Raw genomic sequence first — 21533 nt, 5'->3', positions numbered from 1 at the left:
TATAATGAATAGTAACAATAAATAATATTGTAACATTATAGTATATGAAATTAACATAGCCTAATACTTTTATTGAATGTTTTTTGGATATTATATAGAATATATAAGAACATTTTTCAGTTGGGGGTGTGGCAATGTTGACAGGTATGGGTGTTTTTTTTACATGTAAGCATGCTAAGCCGGTAGTCGCTGCCCGTCCTGTGTTGTAATACTACTTGTGAGTTGCTAGTCTAATAGTAACCTATAGCTCAGTTTTTGTTGCCCGGCTCTGGTTCTGGTGCCCATTCCCGACTCAGTCAGCTAAGTTAGCTGCAATGGTAACTGAGCTAACTTTTTTTGCTGCAGTTATGACCTGAAATGTGATATGATGCCCCCTATTTATATAGTAAATAGTATATAGTATGAATTTGATCAATAATACCGCATTTAAGCTTATTTTAAGCACTAATGTGGAACTGAAAAGAGGAGAAAAAGGGTACATCTGAAGCAAAACGTTTCCGAAGTCTAAGTTACATACTGGATTTTTTTTCTTGCCTCGTCTTCAGCTAGCAATGGGAAGATGAGCAAGCTAGCAAGGAGGATGCTAACGTTAATGGTAAATTCTTTGAACTCTTGTTTGTGGCTGTTTTACACGTGTAAATAAGACGTTTAAAATTCGGTACTGTTGAAGGCATGGAGGTGTAATTTATGGTAGGTGACTTCTCCGTTGCTGTAAGTCAGCGATTTTCTGAGGGCGTTCTGTCGACCCTCTCTTCTTCCCCTCTGGTGTAACGTTAATGTGGCCATCAATCTCCACTGTATGTGTGCACCCTTCATCGTCATCCTCATTAGGAGACAATGATGGCTGGCGCAACAAACCCTCTAACGTTACTGTTGTTTGGGGAAAGCCCTTATTTTGAGATTGGCTGGTCATTATCTGGGGTTGACACTGGCCTAATGTAAGTGCTTGTCTCTCAGTATTCAACAAATGGAGCTAGGAAGCCCATGACAGCAGCAAAATGTCACGTTTGCTTCTAAGAGGCTCCTAATCTACATGATTGATTGATTTTTATTTTCCTTCTGTTATGTGTCATGGAGGTCAATCCACATTTTCTTGCAGAAACTTCTGTTGGAATAAACATACTACAAACTACAATTTTAACATAGCCTAAATAGTAACTGGTAACATGGCTGTTTACAAGGTAAACAGGGTAGGCCTACGTATTTTTCAGCCCAATGAATGATTGACATAGCTCTGTGATATACTTTATGTAAGTTATCTGTAATGTGTAAAGTTATGTCCAGTGTTGGGAAGGTTACTTTGGAAATGTAATAGGTGACTACAACTACAAGTTACCCTATTTAAAATGTAACAGTAGTGTAACTATTTCAATTACTTTATCAAAGTAATGTAACTTATTACATTTAATTACTTTAATTACTTCTTGATTACTTTTCTAAATTTCTCATGAATGTTTTCAAAAGACAACTTGAAAGGCAGTTTAACTGGCAGACGGGTGAAGCTGCAAATTCAAACATGAGAACCAATCAAAAGCATCAGAACAGCACCAAACTTTACTGAAGGCTGTGGCTGGAAATGACAAAGGAAGACACTGTGTATGTGAAAAACATGCAAGCAACAAAATGTGTATTATTCAACATATAGCCTAGCTTTTAACAGACAATATTCAGATGTGATGCCCAATGTAATCATGAACATTTTCAAGTAATTTATGTAATTTAATGACACATTTCCCAGTAACTGTAATGGATTACAGTTAAATTTATTACATAATTAAATGACTAAATTACATGTAACTCTTGTACTCCCCAACACTGATTACTTCCAAAGCATTATTTATGTACAGGAGTTATTTATAATATTAGACAGTATCACCAGAGCTTATTGAAAAGGAATTGATTAGCCTATTACCTTGTTCAAACACAGACGACCTGCTAGAATGGTAGCTGTGAAAAGGGCTGGAGGGGCATTCCTTCCTGTTTTCATGAGTGAAACGTGCCAGTGATCAGTTTAGCATACATGTATATTGTGACTTATTTGTATGAGTAGTTACTTTTCTTTTTCGTATCAATAACGAAATGACACATTGGTTCAATTCTTTGTCTCACAAATGTCAATACACGTGTAATTTAACAGCAGATGATGATGAGAAAGGGATTCTATATTTTTAGCCATGAAGCATATTTTAGCAAGGACTGTGTAAATAACTCACAGCTCTCTCCGACAATTTGCGTTAAATTGCTTCATTTCTTTTGGCCTTGTCCTCATAGTTAAGGGTTGTATAATGGTGGAATTCTTTAATGGCAATAATTATTTTCTCCTCTATAGATATCTCACAGTACCCTCCCAGTCCACAACCAAGCCACCTCAGCAGTTTCACTGCATAGTGAAGTTTGCTCTCATTTGCATAGCCTAAAGTTAAACATTTTTTATTTTGACCTACTCTTTGGTCGCGGGCCAGTCCTACATCACCTGCAATCCCACAATGCCTTGCGAAGCAATTAACTTTTGTCCCATAGAAAATGAATATGGCTGAACTTTGAGTCATGCTGTGCCTCTTTCAGTGGCTCCTTACAGTAACAGTGGTGTAGTGCAGACCAAGTTTGTGCCTGTCTTGTATTACCATGTCTTCTTAGGTGGGTATTTTGCTTCTCTCCATCCAATCTAGTACACTTATTAACTGGAAGGAGACACTGCCTTAAGGCTAAAGTTATAACATAATTGGCTGCAGCCTTTAATCTGCACAGAGGCATCTTCGCCAATTTTCATTAGATATACTGTAAATCCCCCTGTATACCTGGTTAATGCAAACCACCATGACACCTCCATGGCCCATGTTTTTTGTTTAATGGAATGAGTTTTGTGCTGCCAAGATTTCAATGGTTGTTGTAATTATATTATGTAGATAGCCTGTTGCATGCATAGGCTGCCAGTAACAGCCAGTGTATAGAAATGGAGTTGCCAAGCTTAACATTTGAATTTGAAGAGCCTGGTCATGCTTTTTGCTCTCGGCCCGACGTGACATTGTTCCGCTACTCAAGCACTAAGCTGCTCCTGTCATTTCCTGCACACACAGATTTTTTTGCCAGTGACCATTTGCAAAAGCAGAATTCCATTTGGATTTTTTTCATGTCATTTAAATCTTGCACAGAGAAGCTTAAATACAAACAAACACGCAAGGAAACTCATTAAATGATAAGCCTAGTAACCTAAGTAACCTAGTTTGGTTTTTAGAATGCTATTTTACTGCGGCAAGTTTGGAACATACATCTGAACATGCCACCAAAAATATTTCCAAAAATGGCTTTTATACGTACAAATACACAGAGAAGAATGTTTGCAAAAGGACACATTGCCCACACATACACACACTCAAACTCCTCCCCTCCTGACCCCCCAAAATTCTCAGGCTGATCTAGCAGAACCACAGTTCTAACACACACATCACAGACACACTCCCACTCAGATCAGCAAGAATGTAGCACAAACTAGACCTAACACCAGACCCGGACTGGGAGCAAATTCAACTGTCGTGTTTCTATGTGAAATGGATGTTTGCATTAATGATTAATGCACAGTGGAGGAATCCTGCAAGCTTAACCAGGTGCAGGAAGAGGGCCATCACATTTTGAAAATATTTTTTTAAGAGACTGGTCCTCCAGTCAACTTACCTGTAAAATGATGAAAGCCATGAAAGTCCATGATAGATTGTTTACTTTTTGTTGTTTTTGTGAGGGTTACTGGGTCTGTCAAAATAATCACTAGGAGAATGAAAGGATAGGATTTGGATCAGATTCAAATAGCGTGTGGAAAATAACTGATTCTTAGATGCATCGCGATTCACAAATGTCAATCGATTATCTAGAGGTTAATTGATATTTACATATTACTATTGCTATGTTAATACTGTAATGTTGTATCATGTACATATGTTTTCTGATCAGAAACTAAAAATTACTCTGAGTAAGCTTGTTCAAGTAGAGGGCAGTGTGGGACACCCACTTAGACAAAGCTCCACTGAAGAGATGTCAAGGGACAAACTGTTGAGAAGCAACAGAGATGATTTACTACTAGTGGCTGTCCTGCTGTAGTGGAGGGGAATCACACAGAATAAGGAGCAGGTAAGGGTCAGATTTCATGGAGAATGAGAGACTGCTGGAGTGAAGAGGGAGCTGGAAGGACAGACTGCCACAAAAGAAGGATATTCTATGTGTTTGTGTTCATGTGTGTGAAACAGAGGGCAAACGAGGAGAAACTGGTGAAAACAAGAGAGGAAGAAAAGATGGCAGGTCAAGAGACGGGCCAGATTTATAGAGTACCATTTCAGTTTTTAAAAGCCTGCCTGCATTACATTAAGTCAAGTGATTATAGGGGGAGTGGGGAGACGTTGTGGTAAATCATGTCCACTTTCAAAGCAGTAGCTCTTTCTTGATGGATTGTGTAGTGGAGCCTCATGTCGAATGCATGTGACATAGCCAAGATAATGCCAAATTTCAAGGGCCAAATGGAGGGAGACTGTATGTCTGTGGATTTTGTGTGGCAGTGATTTGTGGCTTCACATTGCTGCAGTTCAGAGAGACAGTCAGTGTCAGGCCAGTCAGCAGAGTGTCTCCCCAAAATAATGTTTTCTTGCTTGATGTGTGAATTGCAGCAAAGCCATCAAAAATTTCAAAGCTGTGAAAAACTCAAACTCAAAACTGAAGTAAATACATTTCAGCCTGTAGGACGTTTCACCTTCAAAAACCTCATATCCTCGCGTTCACTGAATTGAGCTGCATCTCGTGATATAGGCCACACCCATTTCCGGCTGTACTTTATTTATGCAAAATCGTGAAATATGCAAAACCTACTTTATTTTAACTCTTCGTAGGTGACCCAATCTGCACAAAACTTTGCACGTAGAATCTTTGGACCCTCATTTTGACAATCCAAAAAATGTGGAAGCCACTAGGTGACACTCTTGTTTAAAAATCATGAAATATGCAAAAACAAAATTCGAAACCACTGTTAAACCAAACTGAGCGTGGCCTGCGCTGGGGGGCCTGGACGCCGTTAGTACCTGCTTTCAGGTCTAGTTATAATTATTACTAGTATTGTTTTTGTTGTTGCTGTTATACGTATTATGGCTATAATAATCACTAATGCAAGAAAGCCTGTCTATCTCTCTGTTGCATTAATTAACTGGTTCTAATTAGTCGGTTAATTAGTGTGGAGCACACTGTTTGGATATGTGGTCAGCGTGGTGTAACTGCTAGCTTTGAACCCTTTGCTTTGGAATGTGTTTGAGAATGTGGAATTTTCTGTGATTATAATATAGAATTCCTTCAGAAGTATTCCTTCCCATACTCAGGGAAATCATGTGTTTTATCACACTGCATTAGATATATTTGAGCTAACAGATGCCAACGCTGTAATCAGCTGGCCGGGTGACTGTGGCTGAGGTTAATGTAGATTTATAATTAAAGCTGCATGTTGGCTGTTTCATGTTGTTTATAGTGAAAGAGCACTCTAAAGACAGACAGAGGCACAGAGCTCTTTCAGCATACCTTTTTTTTTTTAAAGTTGAAAGACATATAGAGCATCTCCTCCAAGGGCATAATAAAGTGTGTGTGTGTGTGTGTGTTTTGTGCATAGTTCATCCCCTACATTTGGTCGCAGGGTGAATTGCAAAAAAACTCCCTGTAGTGAGGAATGAGGAGCACTTCATGGCTAATAGCTTGCATAGAGCCAAAAGCAGAAGTCCATTGTTCTGCTGTGCTGTTATATTTACTTGCATCAGCATGCATAAAACACTAGCTGAAAGTAAGTACGGGTAATTTTAACCTTATCTTGTTCTTTTCCCTCTCATAGCACAAGTGTTTTCTGATCTTGTGCCCCAGAAAGTGGTAATAGCTCAGTCAGTGCAATCCATGGGAAACTACAGTAATTTCACCTTTTTTACGATTATCACCTCTTGTGGGCTTTGAAACTCGCTCTTTGATGAATAATTCATAAGTGCGTGAAATATCAAACTAGCTTGTTCATTATGCTCACACACACCAATATGTCAGTTGTCTCCTGGGTACTAGAGGAACTACAAAACTAAGCAGTGCCTCAGTCATTGAGTAAGGTCAATTCAGATCTTGCTTGGTGGGTGCTTTGATGATGTAACAAAACAAACCTCCCAACATCATGGTCAAACACTTTGAAGTCAAGGTAAAGATGATGAGCTCTGTAATGTATGTCGTATAGCTCAGACAGCATGTTCCACAATTCAAATTAGTTTATTAGACAGTTTGTTTATTAGCCATTCTATTTAATTTTACTATGTACGCTGGAGTGGATTTTCACTCCTGTCCCATCCCACTGCCACAAAAGTACTCCTGTTCCAGATAATAAATAAATAAATAATTGCATTTAGGCTATTCATTTTGCACACTGCATGTTTATATATAACAACAGACCTATGTTTCCCGTCCCAGTCCCCTTATGATTAGTGATATTGCCCCCTCCATGGGAATCCAAAAAAATGTCAGCCCCTAATGTAGACCGAGCATGAGCTGTCAGAGTGGAGGAGGAATGGACGTATTTTATCCATATTAGATCCATTATAAACTATAGAGTACTACTATTAATGAACATTAAAGGAAAAAGTGCTAAACTATAAATAAGAAAAATACAAATGTACTACTACTAGTGCTAACAATACTTGTAACCATATAATAACAATACTAAATCTGTATTACTCATGTCATGGCAATTATTATATTACATTATAATGATAAACACTCTCCTACATAGGCAATATATTTTTGTCATGCAGTAGTTATTACCTTACACATAATCTGCCAAATTGACTATTTTCAATGTAGCATATTCACATTTGTCTCTTTACCGGCATGCTAGCCAAAGCTACGAGAATTTTTCAACTACCATCTATAATACAGTGACCCAGAGGAAACGCTGCTCTTGAATGCATCTAATACTACATGACTGTCTGCAACAAGGACCTGAAACTTTCAGATTTCACACTAATTTGAGATTTCACATTTGAAAGGTGAGCTATAACTTTATTTGGCATGAAGCCGTGTTAGATACTTGTTCAGCTCACATTGATTAACATGTCCCCTCTGGTTTAATTAATTTTTATTTAAATGTTTCACTTATTACTTACAATATTTTAAAAATAGTCGTGATTTTTTTAATGTTTAATTAAGGAACAAATGGTATGAAAAATCTCCATCTGGAACACTGTGAGAGGCATGATTCAACAGCGTGTTGTAAAACTTTGTTATAGCAGTAGTCACATTGACATACCTCCATATTACATTGTTATGCTCCACCATCAGTATGCTGAGTGTGACTCTGTGGATCACAAAATATCTTCCCTCTGTGGTGGTGCTAGAGCCTAAATTAATATGGACTAATGTTTTGTCAAATCCGTGCACCATTACACTAGGAAATGTAGGCGCTCACAGTGGAGCATGCGCATAAAGGTAGAGGGGAGGAATATTACATAATTAATTGAATTAGTGCTTCCATCGTTAAATCAGACACCCTGTGGCCACAAACCATTTTATAGAGCAGAGCAAATGACACTGGAGAACTTTTTCTGCAAATAGATACTCCTCCATATCTTTGAATGAGTCATTTGTATGCATTATTTGTGAATACTGAGCTGCTACTTTAAGAGGTGTGGCTGTATGTTTGAGAGTACAGCTGGTGTAGCAAAGCCTCAGTGTACAACAACAAAATCATTTTCTTTAATGAGCATCAGTGAAGCCCACTTGACATCCTCATTGTCTGTGCAGACCTTTCTTCCTCTGGATAATGGTTTCAGACTGAAGCCATTTCTATGATAAAATGATTTAGTGTTTGCCTTGAGAGACAAAACAGAGCTTGATCTTAGTCTGAATTCCAGGTACACATGTCAAATGAACATACTTTACTTAGGGGAGCATCTTAAGTGCTGTCAGAAGACATTCATGTGATGTTATTTCAGGGTTGGTGTTTGGCATAGCTGGTATTTCATCATATGTTGTGAAATAGTCTCTGATCATAGCTGATCAAGTTTACTGCATTAGCAGCTTATTTACAGACACTGCATGCTTATCATCCAAAGCAAGCACTTAAAACAGATGGGTTTTCATGTGACACTATTCATGAACACTTTAAAATATTAAAATACTGTACATTGTATTCTGTTAGACTGTTTATTTTTTCAGTTTTATTTCTGAAAGCTGCCCATTATTGCTCATTATGTCAACCATTTCTACTCCTTGCTGTCATTTTGCTTTTAAAATATAGTGACAGCTATCCAAGAGGGAGAAGTGAGTTTGCTGAGATAGCCTCTTTCTGCACAGAAGAGGTTATTATTGCGGGCCCAAAGTCAGGTTTCATGGGCAGCTCACTAATAAGCTGCATCCTACAGTTAAATCAAAATCCCTGCTTGTTTACAAGACAGGGTTTATGTTGGAAAAAATCATGTACCAACATCTTATGACAAATGCAGAAAGCCTCTTAGAAACAACTTATCCCCCACTTAAAGCTAACAACAAGCACAGTAGGTGGCATATTAACATGAACACTTCTCTTGTATTTAACCCTTTTTGACCTTGGAGGCTAGTCAATAGAATGAGACTTAAGCCTTAGAAAAACTTGACACCTCTATTAATGTAAATGAGACATTTATGAATTACTTAGTGACCATACTCTTGTTTAAAGACTGTTTAATTGGAGAAGTGGTTACTGCCGTGGCTCTGTTGGTAGAGGTGTCTGGAGACAAGTGTGATCAGGAGAAGAGTGTGTGTGTGACTGTGTACACACACATGCATGTTTTGGGGTTGGGGAGCAACGTGTGAAGAATTCTGCGAAGGTCTTAATGAAAGTCGGAATGCTTAGTGGACATGAGGGCTCCTCTGATAGAAATCAATGCAGTCTTTTGTAGCAGAGAGAGAGCAAGCAGCCAATTCCAGGCCTCAGCTGCCTGATGTGGTGCTGGCAGACTTAGACGTGCATTTAATGATGCGTCACTGGATCGGACAGGTAATCAATTTATGTAGGCACTAATGTATGTATCCCAAGGCAAATCTTTAATTAAGGGACAAAAAGAAGAGGACAATTGTGATGCAGAAGGCCAAAGAGTATGAAAATCCAACAGTGTAAACGGATGGCTTCCTCATTTCCCTTATAAATAGACCTCACTTGACGCTCCAGTTGTGTTTCGTTACATTTCCAAATGTCTTTGTTAAGCTTGATCTTCTCACCCCAGCAAGGCTTGTAAGTGTAAGGCAAACATCTATTTAACCTGAGCGACAACGCTTCAGAATCCATGCGATTCCCGTGAAGACCACACCAGTTGCCATGTCTTGTTTAGACCTACATATTCACTACCTGTATGTTTACTCTCCCACCCCTTTTCACTGTAGCACTGTCCCGTCAAAAGTGTTTGTTCCTCTACTAGCTTCCAAGTGGTTCTGTGTGTATCCCCCTTGTGCTTTAGTGGCCAATATTTTTAAGGATTTTGCAGGCATTGGGAACTATCCACTTCAATCTCACTAAAGCAAGACTGAGAGAGATGTATGTTCATGCATAGCCATGTTTAAGTGACAAGCTAAGTCAAGGCTCATTGATGAATCCACTAAGCATGTGAAGGATTTCAGAATGTGGGTGGGACAGAATTAGACTGTTCACTGAGCTGAGTTAACTCTGCTCTGTAGTGGTGAATTGTACGTGCTAACTGTGCGCACAGGAGTTTGTTATGGCCATACTCGTGTGGGTGAAAGGGTTGCCAAAAATAATGTTTTTCATGAATATGTTTTGAATTACTTTTTTTTTTTTTTACAGTTAGAAATTTGATAAATTAACTATACATTTTTGTCCTGTTAGATGAAATTCCAATAAAATCCCATGATTCCCACTATTATATTTTTGGTTAGTTAGCTCAAACTGTAGCACTTAGTTGGCCACAGATTTCAATAGACAGGGAAAATATTGCTTTATATAAACACAATATCCTGATTAAACTTTCGCCAGGAAAATGTTCATATTTGGAATAAGCTTGTAAAAGCAAACTTGGAATAGTTTAGGGCTTCATTTTACATCACATCCATCAGTCAACAAAACAAAAGTTAGCCAAGGCTAAACAGCAAGTTCCAGCTCCAAACATTCCAACTCACTTGAGTAGCTTCCACGCCTTGCTTTTACACAGCAATCTCCTCCAGACCAACCAAAGCTAGTTCATTATCAGTTAAGCCATTTAAATAGTGTTTCTATGTAAAAAGAATAAAACAATTTATATTCAGTATTCTCTAACATAGAAACATTATCATTATAGGAAAGACTTTTCCCTGGAAAAAAGAAGAAACCCTTTTTACTCTATAAAGCCCATGCTCTCACTACGTGTTTGGCAGTTTGTTTAATTGAAGTTTACCAATACATTGAAATTAGAGCCCGACCAATATGGGTTTTTGCTGATATAGTGAAAAAGAGCAGATTTATGAGCCAATATTTAGATTTTGAGAAAGATTTGGACAGTAGACCCCTTTACTGTTTTAACTACACTCAGAAAGAGGCCGATATTGAAAGCTGTTCTCTATGTGGGCTATAAAACCTTTTCCTAAATGCATTATGTTGATAAAATAGATTACAGTCTCAACAACTTAACATGTAAACAATTGCACATCAATAAATATATGCTGCTGGAAGGTGCAACTTTTTCAGCCATCTGTAAACAGAGTTAGTGAGAGAGAATAAGCATGTGTATTTCACTTTACACATAATCTGCCATAATTTCAATGTAGCATATTCATATCTAGTTTATCCCTTTACCAGCACTCTTTATGCATCTAATACTACATAACTGTCTGCAATGAGGACCTGCAACTTTGTCTGGCAGGAAGCCGTGTTAGATTCTTGTTCAGCTCACATTTCCACATGTCCGCTCTGGTTTAATCATTTCCGACACGCCAACTGAAACTACCACCACAAACTACAATGGCTCACAGATAAATTTAGAATATGTCAGAAACTATAGTTTAACAGCTCATTAACGTTAGCGCTCCTCCACTGATAATTTGTGGCTAATTTAGCAACCCGCAGCATTAGTTGCTGTAACACTTAGTGATTTTAGAGAATATTTAGAAGTGATGAACTAGGGACAAATGAGACGACCGTTCACTAGAATTGTTTCAGAAATAAATCTACAATCACATCTGTCAGCATCATAGCCTCCAACTCTCTACGATTGTAACATTAAACACAGGCTACTGCGGTGAGCCCGGAGGAAATCTGGAGGGGGCAGTGAAAAACGGGACGGTTAGCAAGTCATGAAGGAGAGGTGATTATTATAATTTATATCATGTACTTAACGAAACCAACTCCGCTAACACAGTCACTCTGCATGTTGTTTCTACGTGCTCTGTTAGACTCCGGTGTGGTTTTTGTGGTGAGACAGTGCTGTTAACAGGGGAGCCGCAGTGCGCCCTCTCGTGGGCAAACTATGCAACACTCATGACATGAGTGAAGGATCTGACTCTTTGTTTATTTTTTAATAGTCATATATCTGCCATTATAAACAGCCGATGCTGATTAAATGCAATTAGCTCATATCGGCCAGTTTAAAATAAATTTCTTTCAGTGTTTTAAAAAGCTTTGACAATATTTTATGTCGAATGTCCATATCCAGATACTAGGTTCTTCACTTGATAGTCCTCCAGTGGTTTTCACATCATCAATTGCACACAAGGAGAATGAGCACACACGCAATATAAATATGTAAATTCCTTGTTAATAAACTCTGTGCCACTTGAACACTTTTCACTGTGCACTGAGCACACGTAGTCCTTGGGGAAAAATTAGCGCAGAGCCCTGAGTATGCATGCTGAAATCATCCAAAATGGCTTTTGTTAGGTTAGCATGCTATACCCACACGTGCTTTTCATGCTAATGTTATTTAGCCACAATGTCCTGGGCTACACAACTAATACTGCAGATCTATTATGTTGGGAGGGTTGAATTAATAATAGAGCTATAACAGTGATTGGCCAGTGGTTATTACAGTGACAAATACACCATGTTATTTCATTCCATAAGTGAGGTCTGGAAAATGGATTGAGCAGTAAATCAAGAGCTCTGTGTTGAGAAACGGCTCCCTTTTTTTCACAATAGGCTGGTACAATACCTGCACCACTACTGGCGCAGTGTAACCTACCAATTCACCTGTTACTCACATGTGAAAAAAATAAAAAGAAGGAAAATGGGTTGGGAAAGTGGCTCTCCAAAGGCAGCCTCAGTGCTATATGCCTGCCTCAGGCCATCTTGACCTGTTAATAGAGTACAAAGCAAAATTATCTAACATCAGGATTTATTGCCAACCTGCCCCACAAAGAGCCAGAAATGCCACTCCTATGATAGCCACTCAACTAGCCAGCTCATGCAGTATCCGACTAGCCAGCCAGTTTCCCCTGTAGCAACAGCTGTTGACCCCAAACCAGGCCCTCTGTATGAGTCACAGTCCGCTCCTTTCACCTGGCCTTCAATGGGGAAAAGATGGGTTACAACACAGCTCAGCTTTTTTGCAACTGGCGCCACCGGGCCAGTGGGTTTGAAACTTACTGGGCCAAAGACAGTTTTTCTGTCCTTCCTTCCAAAACTAACTAAACCAAAGACTTATAAGTTATGTTATACTGTTAACATGTTTAATTGGTTATTAAATACATCCTGGATATAAAAAAACTAAACTAAGCTAAAATGTAATCACAGTTAAAAATATAAAAAATAAAAGGTAATAGTTAACAAAAAATTTACTTTTAAAACAAAACATACTAACAGAGTCAAACATGACGTGCACTATCTTCTGCTAATAAAAAAAAAAACTACACAGAGCAGCTGATACAAGTCACCTCTATCCTGACTGACAGGTCGCCATGGCAGCAATCAGTCAATCACATGGTAGTCCTGCCCAAAATCATTCGCTGCATCATCGTCCCCTAAATAGGACCATAATTTACTGAATGAACATCATGCTGTGTTGAAGAAGACTTGAAACTAGCGACTGAGACCATAAACTCATTATGAAAGTGTTTACTGGGGTAATAATTCAGCTGATAAGTAGCAACATTTTACCATTATTTCTAATGTAACCGGACTTCTTTTTGCAACCAGCAGACTCGCCCCCTGTTGGCCGTTATAGAGAATGCAGTTTTAAGTTCTGTCTGCGTGGTTTCACTTTTCAGACCCAGAGATTGCCGCTTGATTGAGATTAGAGAAATAACATTTGACAACCACTCGTCAACTAACTACAACTCTGGATTGGATAACGGTGCGCGCCATGAGCTGCAAAACAACCGCAGGATATTGAGTTTCTTACTCAACTGGTGTCCACCTTTGAAACGAGAAACGCTCATCTATTTGTTCAAGGACATTTTGCCTGATTTCAAGGAACTCTGTTCTTCCAAGAAATACAGACATCCTGTTGAGAAAATCCTTTCATAGCAAAACACCATGATATTGGGCTTGATCCTTCTATATTGTGTTGCTTTGTTATTTACTTGCATGCATTAAGGTTCAAAAAGACAAGCTATCATTGTTGAGATGCTCTTTTAGGTCACAGTTTAATACCATCCTTTATTAAAGGTCTAGGAGAGTAAAAAATAAAGTATACGACACAAGATACACCTATTGCAATTTTTGTGGATCTGCCAATTCAGAAATTGGCTACTTTCAATTTTCTTTCTTTCTTTCTGAGAACTATAATTGACAGCATACACAAACATTTTTGGAACTTTTCTTTAATGGGAAATCGTATTTTTGTCTCCACCTTGTTTTAATATGTACTGACAAATTACTTCAATCTGCACGCCTTGTTTTTCCCTTCAGACAAACGTAAACACCTACACCTCGTTTTCTCTCTGCCTGTATGTCTGCTCTGTTGTCTTTCTTCATCAGCAATTTTAAGTGGCCCAAAAAACACAACTTGTATTTAGAATTTTTTTTATACCCGTGATTCTGTGAGCCACATGTGGTGGCGGCATAGCCTATCAAAACAATGTGGTACAAAATGACATTGCCAACCAAGTGTGTTCACTGTTCTGTGCTAAAAAATAGTGTCAGCGTCTTGTAACGTAATACCAGATAATGTCCTTCTTTGTGTTTCTCTGCAAAATGCTAAAATAGGTATATTTATATTTTGGCAGCCATTAATGTACCTGGGCAGTCCACCCAAGTCTGTGTGTGGGGTAACCCGGCTTATTTTAACCTTACAGGAATTATATATAATGTCATTTTATTGATTTCTTTAATCATGGTGAAGAACTTCCATGCCGACAACATATTTTAGCATGTGTGCCGATGCCAATTGTTGCATCTCTAATTAAGATCTAGGATGATAACACTACTAAACAAGCAGTAGGCCTATGCTATTGCTTCCGTCTTAACATACATAACAACAATTCTAACATGTACTGATTGAGAAGGCGATTGAAAAATTGGGGATATGCCAGTGGAAGTCATGCTAAGGAAGAATAGACCCTGAATAGTTTAAAGCTTCTTTGCCCAAAATAAAAATGTGTGTGTTCAGTGCCATTAAAGGTAGCGTTTCTGATGAATCACCCTTTAAGGCTCATTTGAAATGACTGCAGGATTTATGCAGAAGTCTTCTTCCTAGGCAGTGGTATATTAGTCTGTGTACTAATTATCCATGGACTAAGGACAAAATGAGAGAGACAGTCCCTGAAAGTGTGTGTGGGGGGGGGGGGGCCTTGAAAAAGTGTAAGACAAAGTTGTTGCATCTACTTTACAGTAACAGACTTCTGTTCGATCTTGTGATAATTAGTCTCCTAGTTTAGAAGGTGAGGACAGAGTCAAACAAAATCAGACACACCTGTCAGGTAATTATGCAGCTTATCGATATCCAATAACCAATTCATATAGGCTCTTGGACTTTTGACTTTAACTCAAGTTCGTTGTCACTGCTCAGGGTTTATAGCTTTTAATCTGTAGTCTGTAGATATTTCATTAACTTAGAAATGCTGAAGTTGATGTTTTATGTTATATTTTGAGCAACAGTTAAAATATTGCACCATATTTCAATATAACTACAAGAATTCCAGTTAAAGCTGGACTATCACTTTGTCACTCTCCATTAAGATTGAAGCCCTGCCAAGCATTTCAAGGGCTTCCCCTCAACTATTAGATAGTAAAGCTTCCAGTATGAGGAGGAGTTTTGAGTGGTTTAAAACCGTAGGAACATTTACAGATGGTAATAAGGCTACGGGAGCCAGGAGTGAGTTGGACTATCGAATAAATGGGACCTCACAATGGATGCCAAATCAATGGCAAGCAGCCACCCCAAATAAACAGCAAGGAGCCATCATTATTTAATTGAATGCCATAACATTCTAATAATGGTTTCTGCATGTGCTCTGAAAGTAAGATGTGGATTTGCTGTTTGTGCAGGTGAACCATTGGCTGGTAGGACTGCTGCTGGCATTCCTAGAGGGTACTGGAGCTTCTCCTGGGTAGCTGAGGACGACCTGAGCTTTTCCAACGTCGCCGTGCCCATGTCAGGTGAGTCGGACATTGTCAGTCCTTTTTAGACAGATGGACAGGCTAAGGCCCTTCTGTCTTCCAAAGATCCTTTTATCCCAATTGGCCATGACACCTGGCGTCAGCTCTCCATCGGCACACATAAACGTCTCTGTCTCGCCTGGCCTCTACCATCAGCACTGGCAATGTCACAAATGAGGGACGCAGATAAATGCAACTTCTAACACATCTGGAACCTGCCACAGTTCTTATAGAATTGTTCATTATCAATCTCTGGGGATCTGGGCTTGTTACAGTGGTAAAAGAAATAAAATACGGCAGAAAAAATTAATCTGAGAATAAAAATACAATATTACTCTTTATTTCACATGTGCACGAAGTTACCCACAGCCAGAAGCGAGAGAGAGAGGTCCAAGGGCGGCTGACGGCCCAGTACAGAGAAGTTCGAGTGAAGTCAAGTAGAAGTCTTTGAAGAGGATTTTGATTAATTTGACTATAATGAATCTTTTATAATGTAGTTAAAATCATTTTTTTAAAGAAGTAATTTACAATTGTGGCAGAGTTCGGCCACAATATTGGTAATATTAGATTGTAATTCCAAATAGAAGTCCATTAATGTTTTTCTCTTGTGAATGATCCAGGCATTAAGAACCAATTTTAAATTTAAAGTGTTGTCTTTAAAGTAACAACAAAATAATTCATTCCTCTGAAGCTGTAAGAAACACAAGAACAGATAATGCATTTTTAATCAACTTTAAACGCCAAACATAACATAAAGTGAGAGAGAGGGAAAGATAATACCTTTATCTTCTATAACGACAGTAGGATATGGTATGCAGTTTCCCTATATAGGATATTAACATGGACTTAATGTTATTATATGTTATTATTACAATATTCAGCGTTTGTTGCCTTATAATATAGATCCTGATCCTTCACAGCATTTGCTAATTGTTCATCTGATATTGATCCTTTACACTACTAATATCATATTTTGCGTGGACATAGGCAAAAGGGATTTGGACCCAAGTGCAGTACAGAATGGAAAAGTCTAAAAGCCATGTTTATGCTACTAACAGGTGTATGTACATGTGGGTGGCTGGATACTGGATATTGTCTCATAGTTCACAAATCTAAGTCAGCCACTGGTGCAGCCATATGTCACAGATACTATCAACCACTTCTTTCTAAATGTAAATATCATGTTGAAGGATGGACAGGCAGATCTATGTATTGTGTTGGAAATTAAGGTTAAAATGTTATCAATAATATATTAAAAATGATTTATTACTATTGTTTAATAATTAATAGAATACAACTAGTGTTAAATTCACCTTGGGGCACCACTCTCAAAGAGAAAACTGATGGCCAATTAGTTCATTTAGTCTCGTGAAATATCCAAAATTATCAATTTGGAATTCTGATTAATAATTAAAACCAAAATTAGCATCAGTAGCTAGTAGCTGGATTTGATCTACACAGAAGAGGTTAAACGTTAAAGAAACCAGCCTGTATATCCAAAAACATTTAAGAATATTACAGCCCTGGGTATGAGCATCTGTGTAAGTTATACCAGAGGGGCATTTGTGCATCCGTGTCACGTCAGACTCTCAAAGCCCATTCACATCACTCGCTGGCGACAGCTCCAGCGTGATTTTTTGCCCCTTTCCAACCTCTTGGAGGGTGGAAGGTCATCCTGTAAGTGATGATTCAAAGTCCCACCAGTCACCCAACTGTTTATGAAACACGTCTTTGACTGTGAAAGCCTGAGACCTTGCATCAGCTGCCTGTAGCCTTGACAGCCTGCAGTGGACCAACCAGTAATTGGTGTCAGTTAGACAAAGGATCATCCTACCGTTTTTGAATCAATCAATCCGTCATGCACACAACCAACTACATTTTCTATTATTTCATAAGATGACAGCTCTGACCTCTCTTCTCTAGTCTTTTAGCAAACCAGAAGAGGAGTGGTTTTTTTTTTTCATTTTTGGTGATAAGTGAACCGAGTGTGATGTGGCTGGAGTGGGAAAGATCGCATCTGGGCTGTAAAAGCCAGATGACTACAAATGCTCCAAATAAATAATGGCCCAGTTCAGTGCAACAAATTAAATCGTGATTACCACAAATGTTGTGGAGTTTGCCAAAATGTTGATTGAACATACAAGAGCGAATGTAATGTGTTTTACTTGCGCAATCTTTTATATATTTTATTATATTGCATTCTCAAAGGTGAATGATTGATTGTATGTGTGGGCATATTTGTGCCTTGTATTTCTATACTTGTGGGGGCCTAATGTTTTCACAAGCCAAGATGATAAAAGCCCTTCAGAGTGAGGTGTTGAATTGTGTTACATAGGACAGCTTCAGAGGACGCCAAGGATAAGGTCTAGGAGAGAACAGGTCTCAACAACATGGCATGGTGAACATGGCTTTAGGCTGCAGTGATAGATGTTTGCTGTCCCTACAGCATCTGCTGTCCGCTGGCATTTATTACCTACCACAAAGCCAACACAGAACGACTGGACACTCGCCACCAGCTGCCCCCATACTCTCCCTCCCTCCCGCCTCCCTGCTTCCATTAGCAGCCTTTAGCTGCAGGGGCTACAGGGTAAGCCAACTTCCTTATTTGCATTTCAGTGCTGGTAAGCTGACTTTATTGCCACTGTGTGTCAGTTCATGTCGGTAATGTCAGAGCCCTCTGACCTGAACTCTCGCCTCCCATCGACAGTGCTTCATCTTCCCTTGGGGAATAGCAGCAGGGCAGCCTGCTGCCATATTCTATTTAGCAAAACCCTTCCCATAACCCATCTTTCTCACTCCAGACCTATTCTCCTCGTGGAGATGGATTGTCCTGGTTCAGCTGTGGCTGCCAGCTGTAACAGAGGCACTCAGATGGATGCTAGCCACTTGAGGAGTTGCCGTGCTCTACAATAGAACATCTGCCTCACTCAGCTGGTAGTGCTGTTCTTGTGTAATGAGACACAGCAGTGGAATAAAACACATTTGCAAAGGTGGGGGTGGGGAGTGGGGGTATAAAAGAAAGCGGTGGAGCAGGTGCTTAAAAATGGCACCCTCTAGGAGTCACACCATTCAGCCCTTCCAACCCCTCGAGTATGTCCATTTGCACAGCTTTTTCAAGCTGTCATCACACTCCTATGAGCACTTGTTTGCATGTGTGACTGGTTTGAACAAATAAAGAAAACTGTTCTTTTAATATGTTGCAATCTTCAAAGAGCGCAGATTTCCAGCAAAAGCCGTAGTTTAATATCACATCCACGGGTGCTGTATTAGTATAACAGAAAAGAAAGCAAATCTTTAACACCTATTCTGAGTAAATCTCACTGACATTCTCCGAACACTAAGGTGTCATAAACAGCATGGCATTTGTCTTGCACATTCCCACTCAGGAGTAAACTGGAGATTATGTCTGACAGCTCCTTTTAAATGTATCAGGAATGAAATCATTAAAAAAAAAGGGATACTTAAGAGATTCTGCTGAGAGTTTGAGATTTCAACTCAACTGCCAAACAAATACACCCCTACCTTCAGTGCTCTCTCAGAAGCCCCCCCCTCCAAATTCATGGACACATTTTCAAGGCAGCCAGTGTTACTCTGCTGAAATATGGCAAAATCCAAAGTCTGCTGTCCGAGTGCAAGTTAGCCTCAATAAGGTTGCCTTTTTTATTTTGCAGTAGCCAACTGCAAAAAGTGTGACAACTCGTCTGTCAATATTTAAGTATCAGGGATGTGATTTTTCCAGATTAATACGGAATTCCGTTTTTTTTTACTTGAAAATGTGACCCACATGAATCATGTAAATCCGTAAAAAAGTATATCATAGTCGTGCTAGCTTCTCTGTCCTCTCCTGTGTGTTTGATTAAGGGCCGGGCTTAGCTCATACACACACACTCTCATTTGTATACTGAGAGGTCGTGATGGAGACCATTAACCAGGAGAATTGAAGGGTAAAAGTGATGTTTTCACCTGCTATGTCCGTAGTTGTTGTTACCAGGTTACCCGCAGCACCTTAAAGTCATTAAAAGGTCATAAATTGTATTAAATTGACCCTAAATTTGCTGTAGGTATTACATTTTCCAATGCGTTTAAGGCTAGCTTGAAAATTGTCACCCACAGTGGCGAGACTCCACCAATTAATATAAGTTTTATGTTACATTTACATTGGCTACAGAAGTTGACTTTTGGCTGCGTGTCATTTTTCATTATTGGCAGTAGTGGTTGCAAGACGGAAAGAGATGCAAGTTTTATGGATAAAAAATATCGAACTACAGACTATGATAACTTCATAGTGTCTCTTTTCACCAGAATCTGTTTTCCTTCATGGATAATCCATGTTTACTCAGCGTTGCGCCTATGCTCGGCCAGAAAGTGAAAGTGAAACTTAAAGGGGCAATATGTAGTTTTTCAGCTGCCTCTAGCTGTGCGTTTTTAAGATTGCAGCCAGGTGTGTGATCATATGCATGCTTGAACCATAGGCTTGAATTCATGTGTGAGCATAATCCGAAACACAACTGCTTTCATACAGAGATCCCGCAAAAAAACATGACATGTTTCCGACTGAGAGGCAGATCAACAACCGGCTCCATACCTTTCATACAGCGCAGCGAGCCTCATATTGGCACAATACTAATGGGGGAAAAAGGCAGTGTCAAACCGGCTATAGACAAGACAGGGAGACAGCTTCACACAACATGCTGGAAACTCAGGTAAACTCCCATTGCAACCTTACAGTAATATTTTTATCAGCTTGAGGTTTAACTAATCCATGCTGGTTACATGATAACGTTACATTTACTGCATTTAGCCGACATGATACAGTACATCGACATTAGCTAACCTGCCGCTTTTCAGTAACTAACATCACTATTTGTGTGTCTTTCCCCGGGGGTTCAGCAGTGTCAGCACAGCTAAATTTATTGGATGATAACAAAAGGGTTAGTGAGCTAAACTGAATAAAATGAGATTGTTGCCACTCTTTATAACAGTTAGACCTCAGTAACATTACTGTAGTGAATGGGTCTGCTGTTGTCCTATGATAATATGTTGCTTTATTGTATATTATGTGGATCATGTAAGTTATAGCAACTAAGACGGTGGAGAAGCTGTGTAACTGAGTATAAACAAATCGCTCCACATTTATGCTACATCCTTTCTTGCAGGCTAAATCAACACTTTGACATAATACCAGGGCTCCCAAGTTTTATCAAAGGTTTGGAGTGAGATAATGTGTGTTAGAGGAGGAGCCACTCAAATATTTGCAGCAGTGGCACCTCGGCCCCAGACAATTCTCTCAAGTTTTTACAGCAGTTAGGTTTTACCTATAGTTAATAACTGACCCAAACAAATAGAAATTATAACAATAGATAAAAGACTATTTAAATATATACTTACATTTCAAAAATACAAATGAATCAAAAATAAAAATAAATATGGCCCCAAAGGAGCCCACTGAGCAGCAGTGCTGTACACATCGGCTTACAGTAGGATGGCAGAACCTATGCATGTATGCCAAGCTGTGTGTGTGAGTAGCCTACACATTTCAGCTTATGAATGGTGTTTTGTGTTGTAATTGTTTGTTGCACATTTTAATGCCTTGATAACAGCATGGGTAGGGGCCTCCCACTTGAAGCACTGTGGCTGAAGGCCAGTCATTTTCACCATCATGATGGATGATAGCTTTCTGTCCAGAGCTAAACTATAGAAAAACATCTCTAGTCCTTTCCTTAGTTTCAGGTAGCCAAAGCTAAGCCCAGTGGTGGACAGTAACAAAGTAATACTGTACTAAACAAGGTATTTGTACCGAACTTCAGTATTTTCTTTTCATGCCACTTTCTACTTCACCACATCTCAAAGTGAAATATTGTAACTGCTTTTTACTTTATCTGACAGCTTCAGTTACTAGTTACTTTAAAAATAAGCTTTTACACACAAAATGTATGAAGAGTTTAAAAAATTTGATGTTTTGATATAAATTAAATTACTTAACAGT

The 21533-nt window shown here is 38.9% G+C and overlaps 1 protein-coding gene across 1 annotated transcript in view; it reads left to right on the top strand.

Moving 5' to 3' along the window:
* Nucleotides 1-412: 412 nt before the first annotated feature.
* Nucleotides 413-21533, top strand: part of alk (ALK receptor tyrosine kinase) — a 247122-nt gene continuing 226001 nt past the window's right edge. Inside the window, exons 1-2 of the mRNA XM_038729365.1 lie at nucleotides 413-595; nucleotides 15437-15547. Coding sequence (XP_038585293.1) covers nucleotides 15541-15547 — 7 coding nt within the window. The 5' untranslated portion in view covers nucleotides 413-595; nucleotides 15437-15540. The remainder of the gene's footprint in view (nucleotides 596-15436; nucleotides 15548-21533) is intronic.

The sequence above is a fragment of the Micropterus salmoides genome, unplaced genomic scaffold (assembly GCF_014851395.1).
Source record: "Micropterus salmoides isolate LMB-PRFRI ecotype aquatic unplaced genomic scaffold, ASM1485139v1 Ms_hic_scaffold_19, whole genome shotgun sequence".
Lineage (NCBI taxonomy): Eukaryota > Metazoa > Chordata > Actinopteri > Centrarchiformes > Centrarchidae > Micropterus > Micropterus salmoides.
This window is presented reverse-complemented; position numbering and strand designations above follow the sequence as displayed.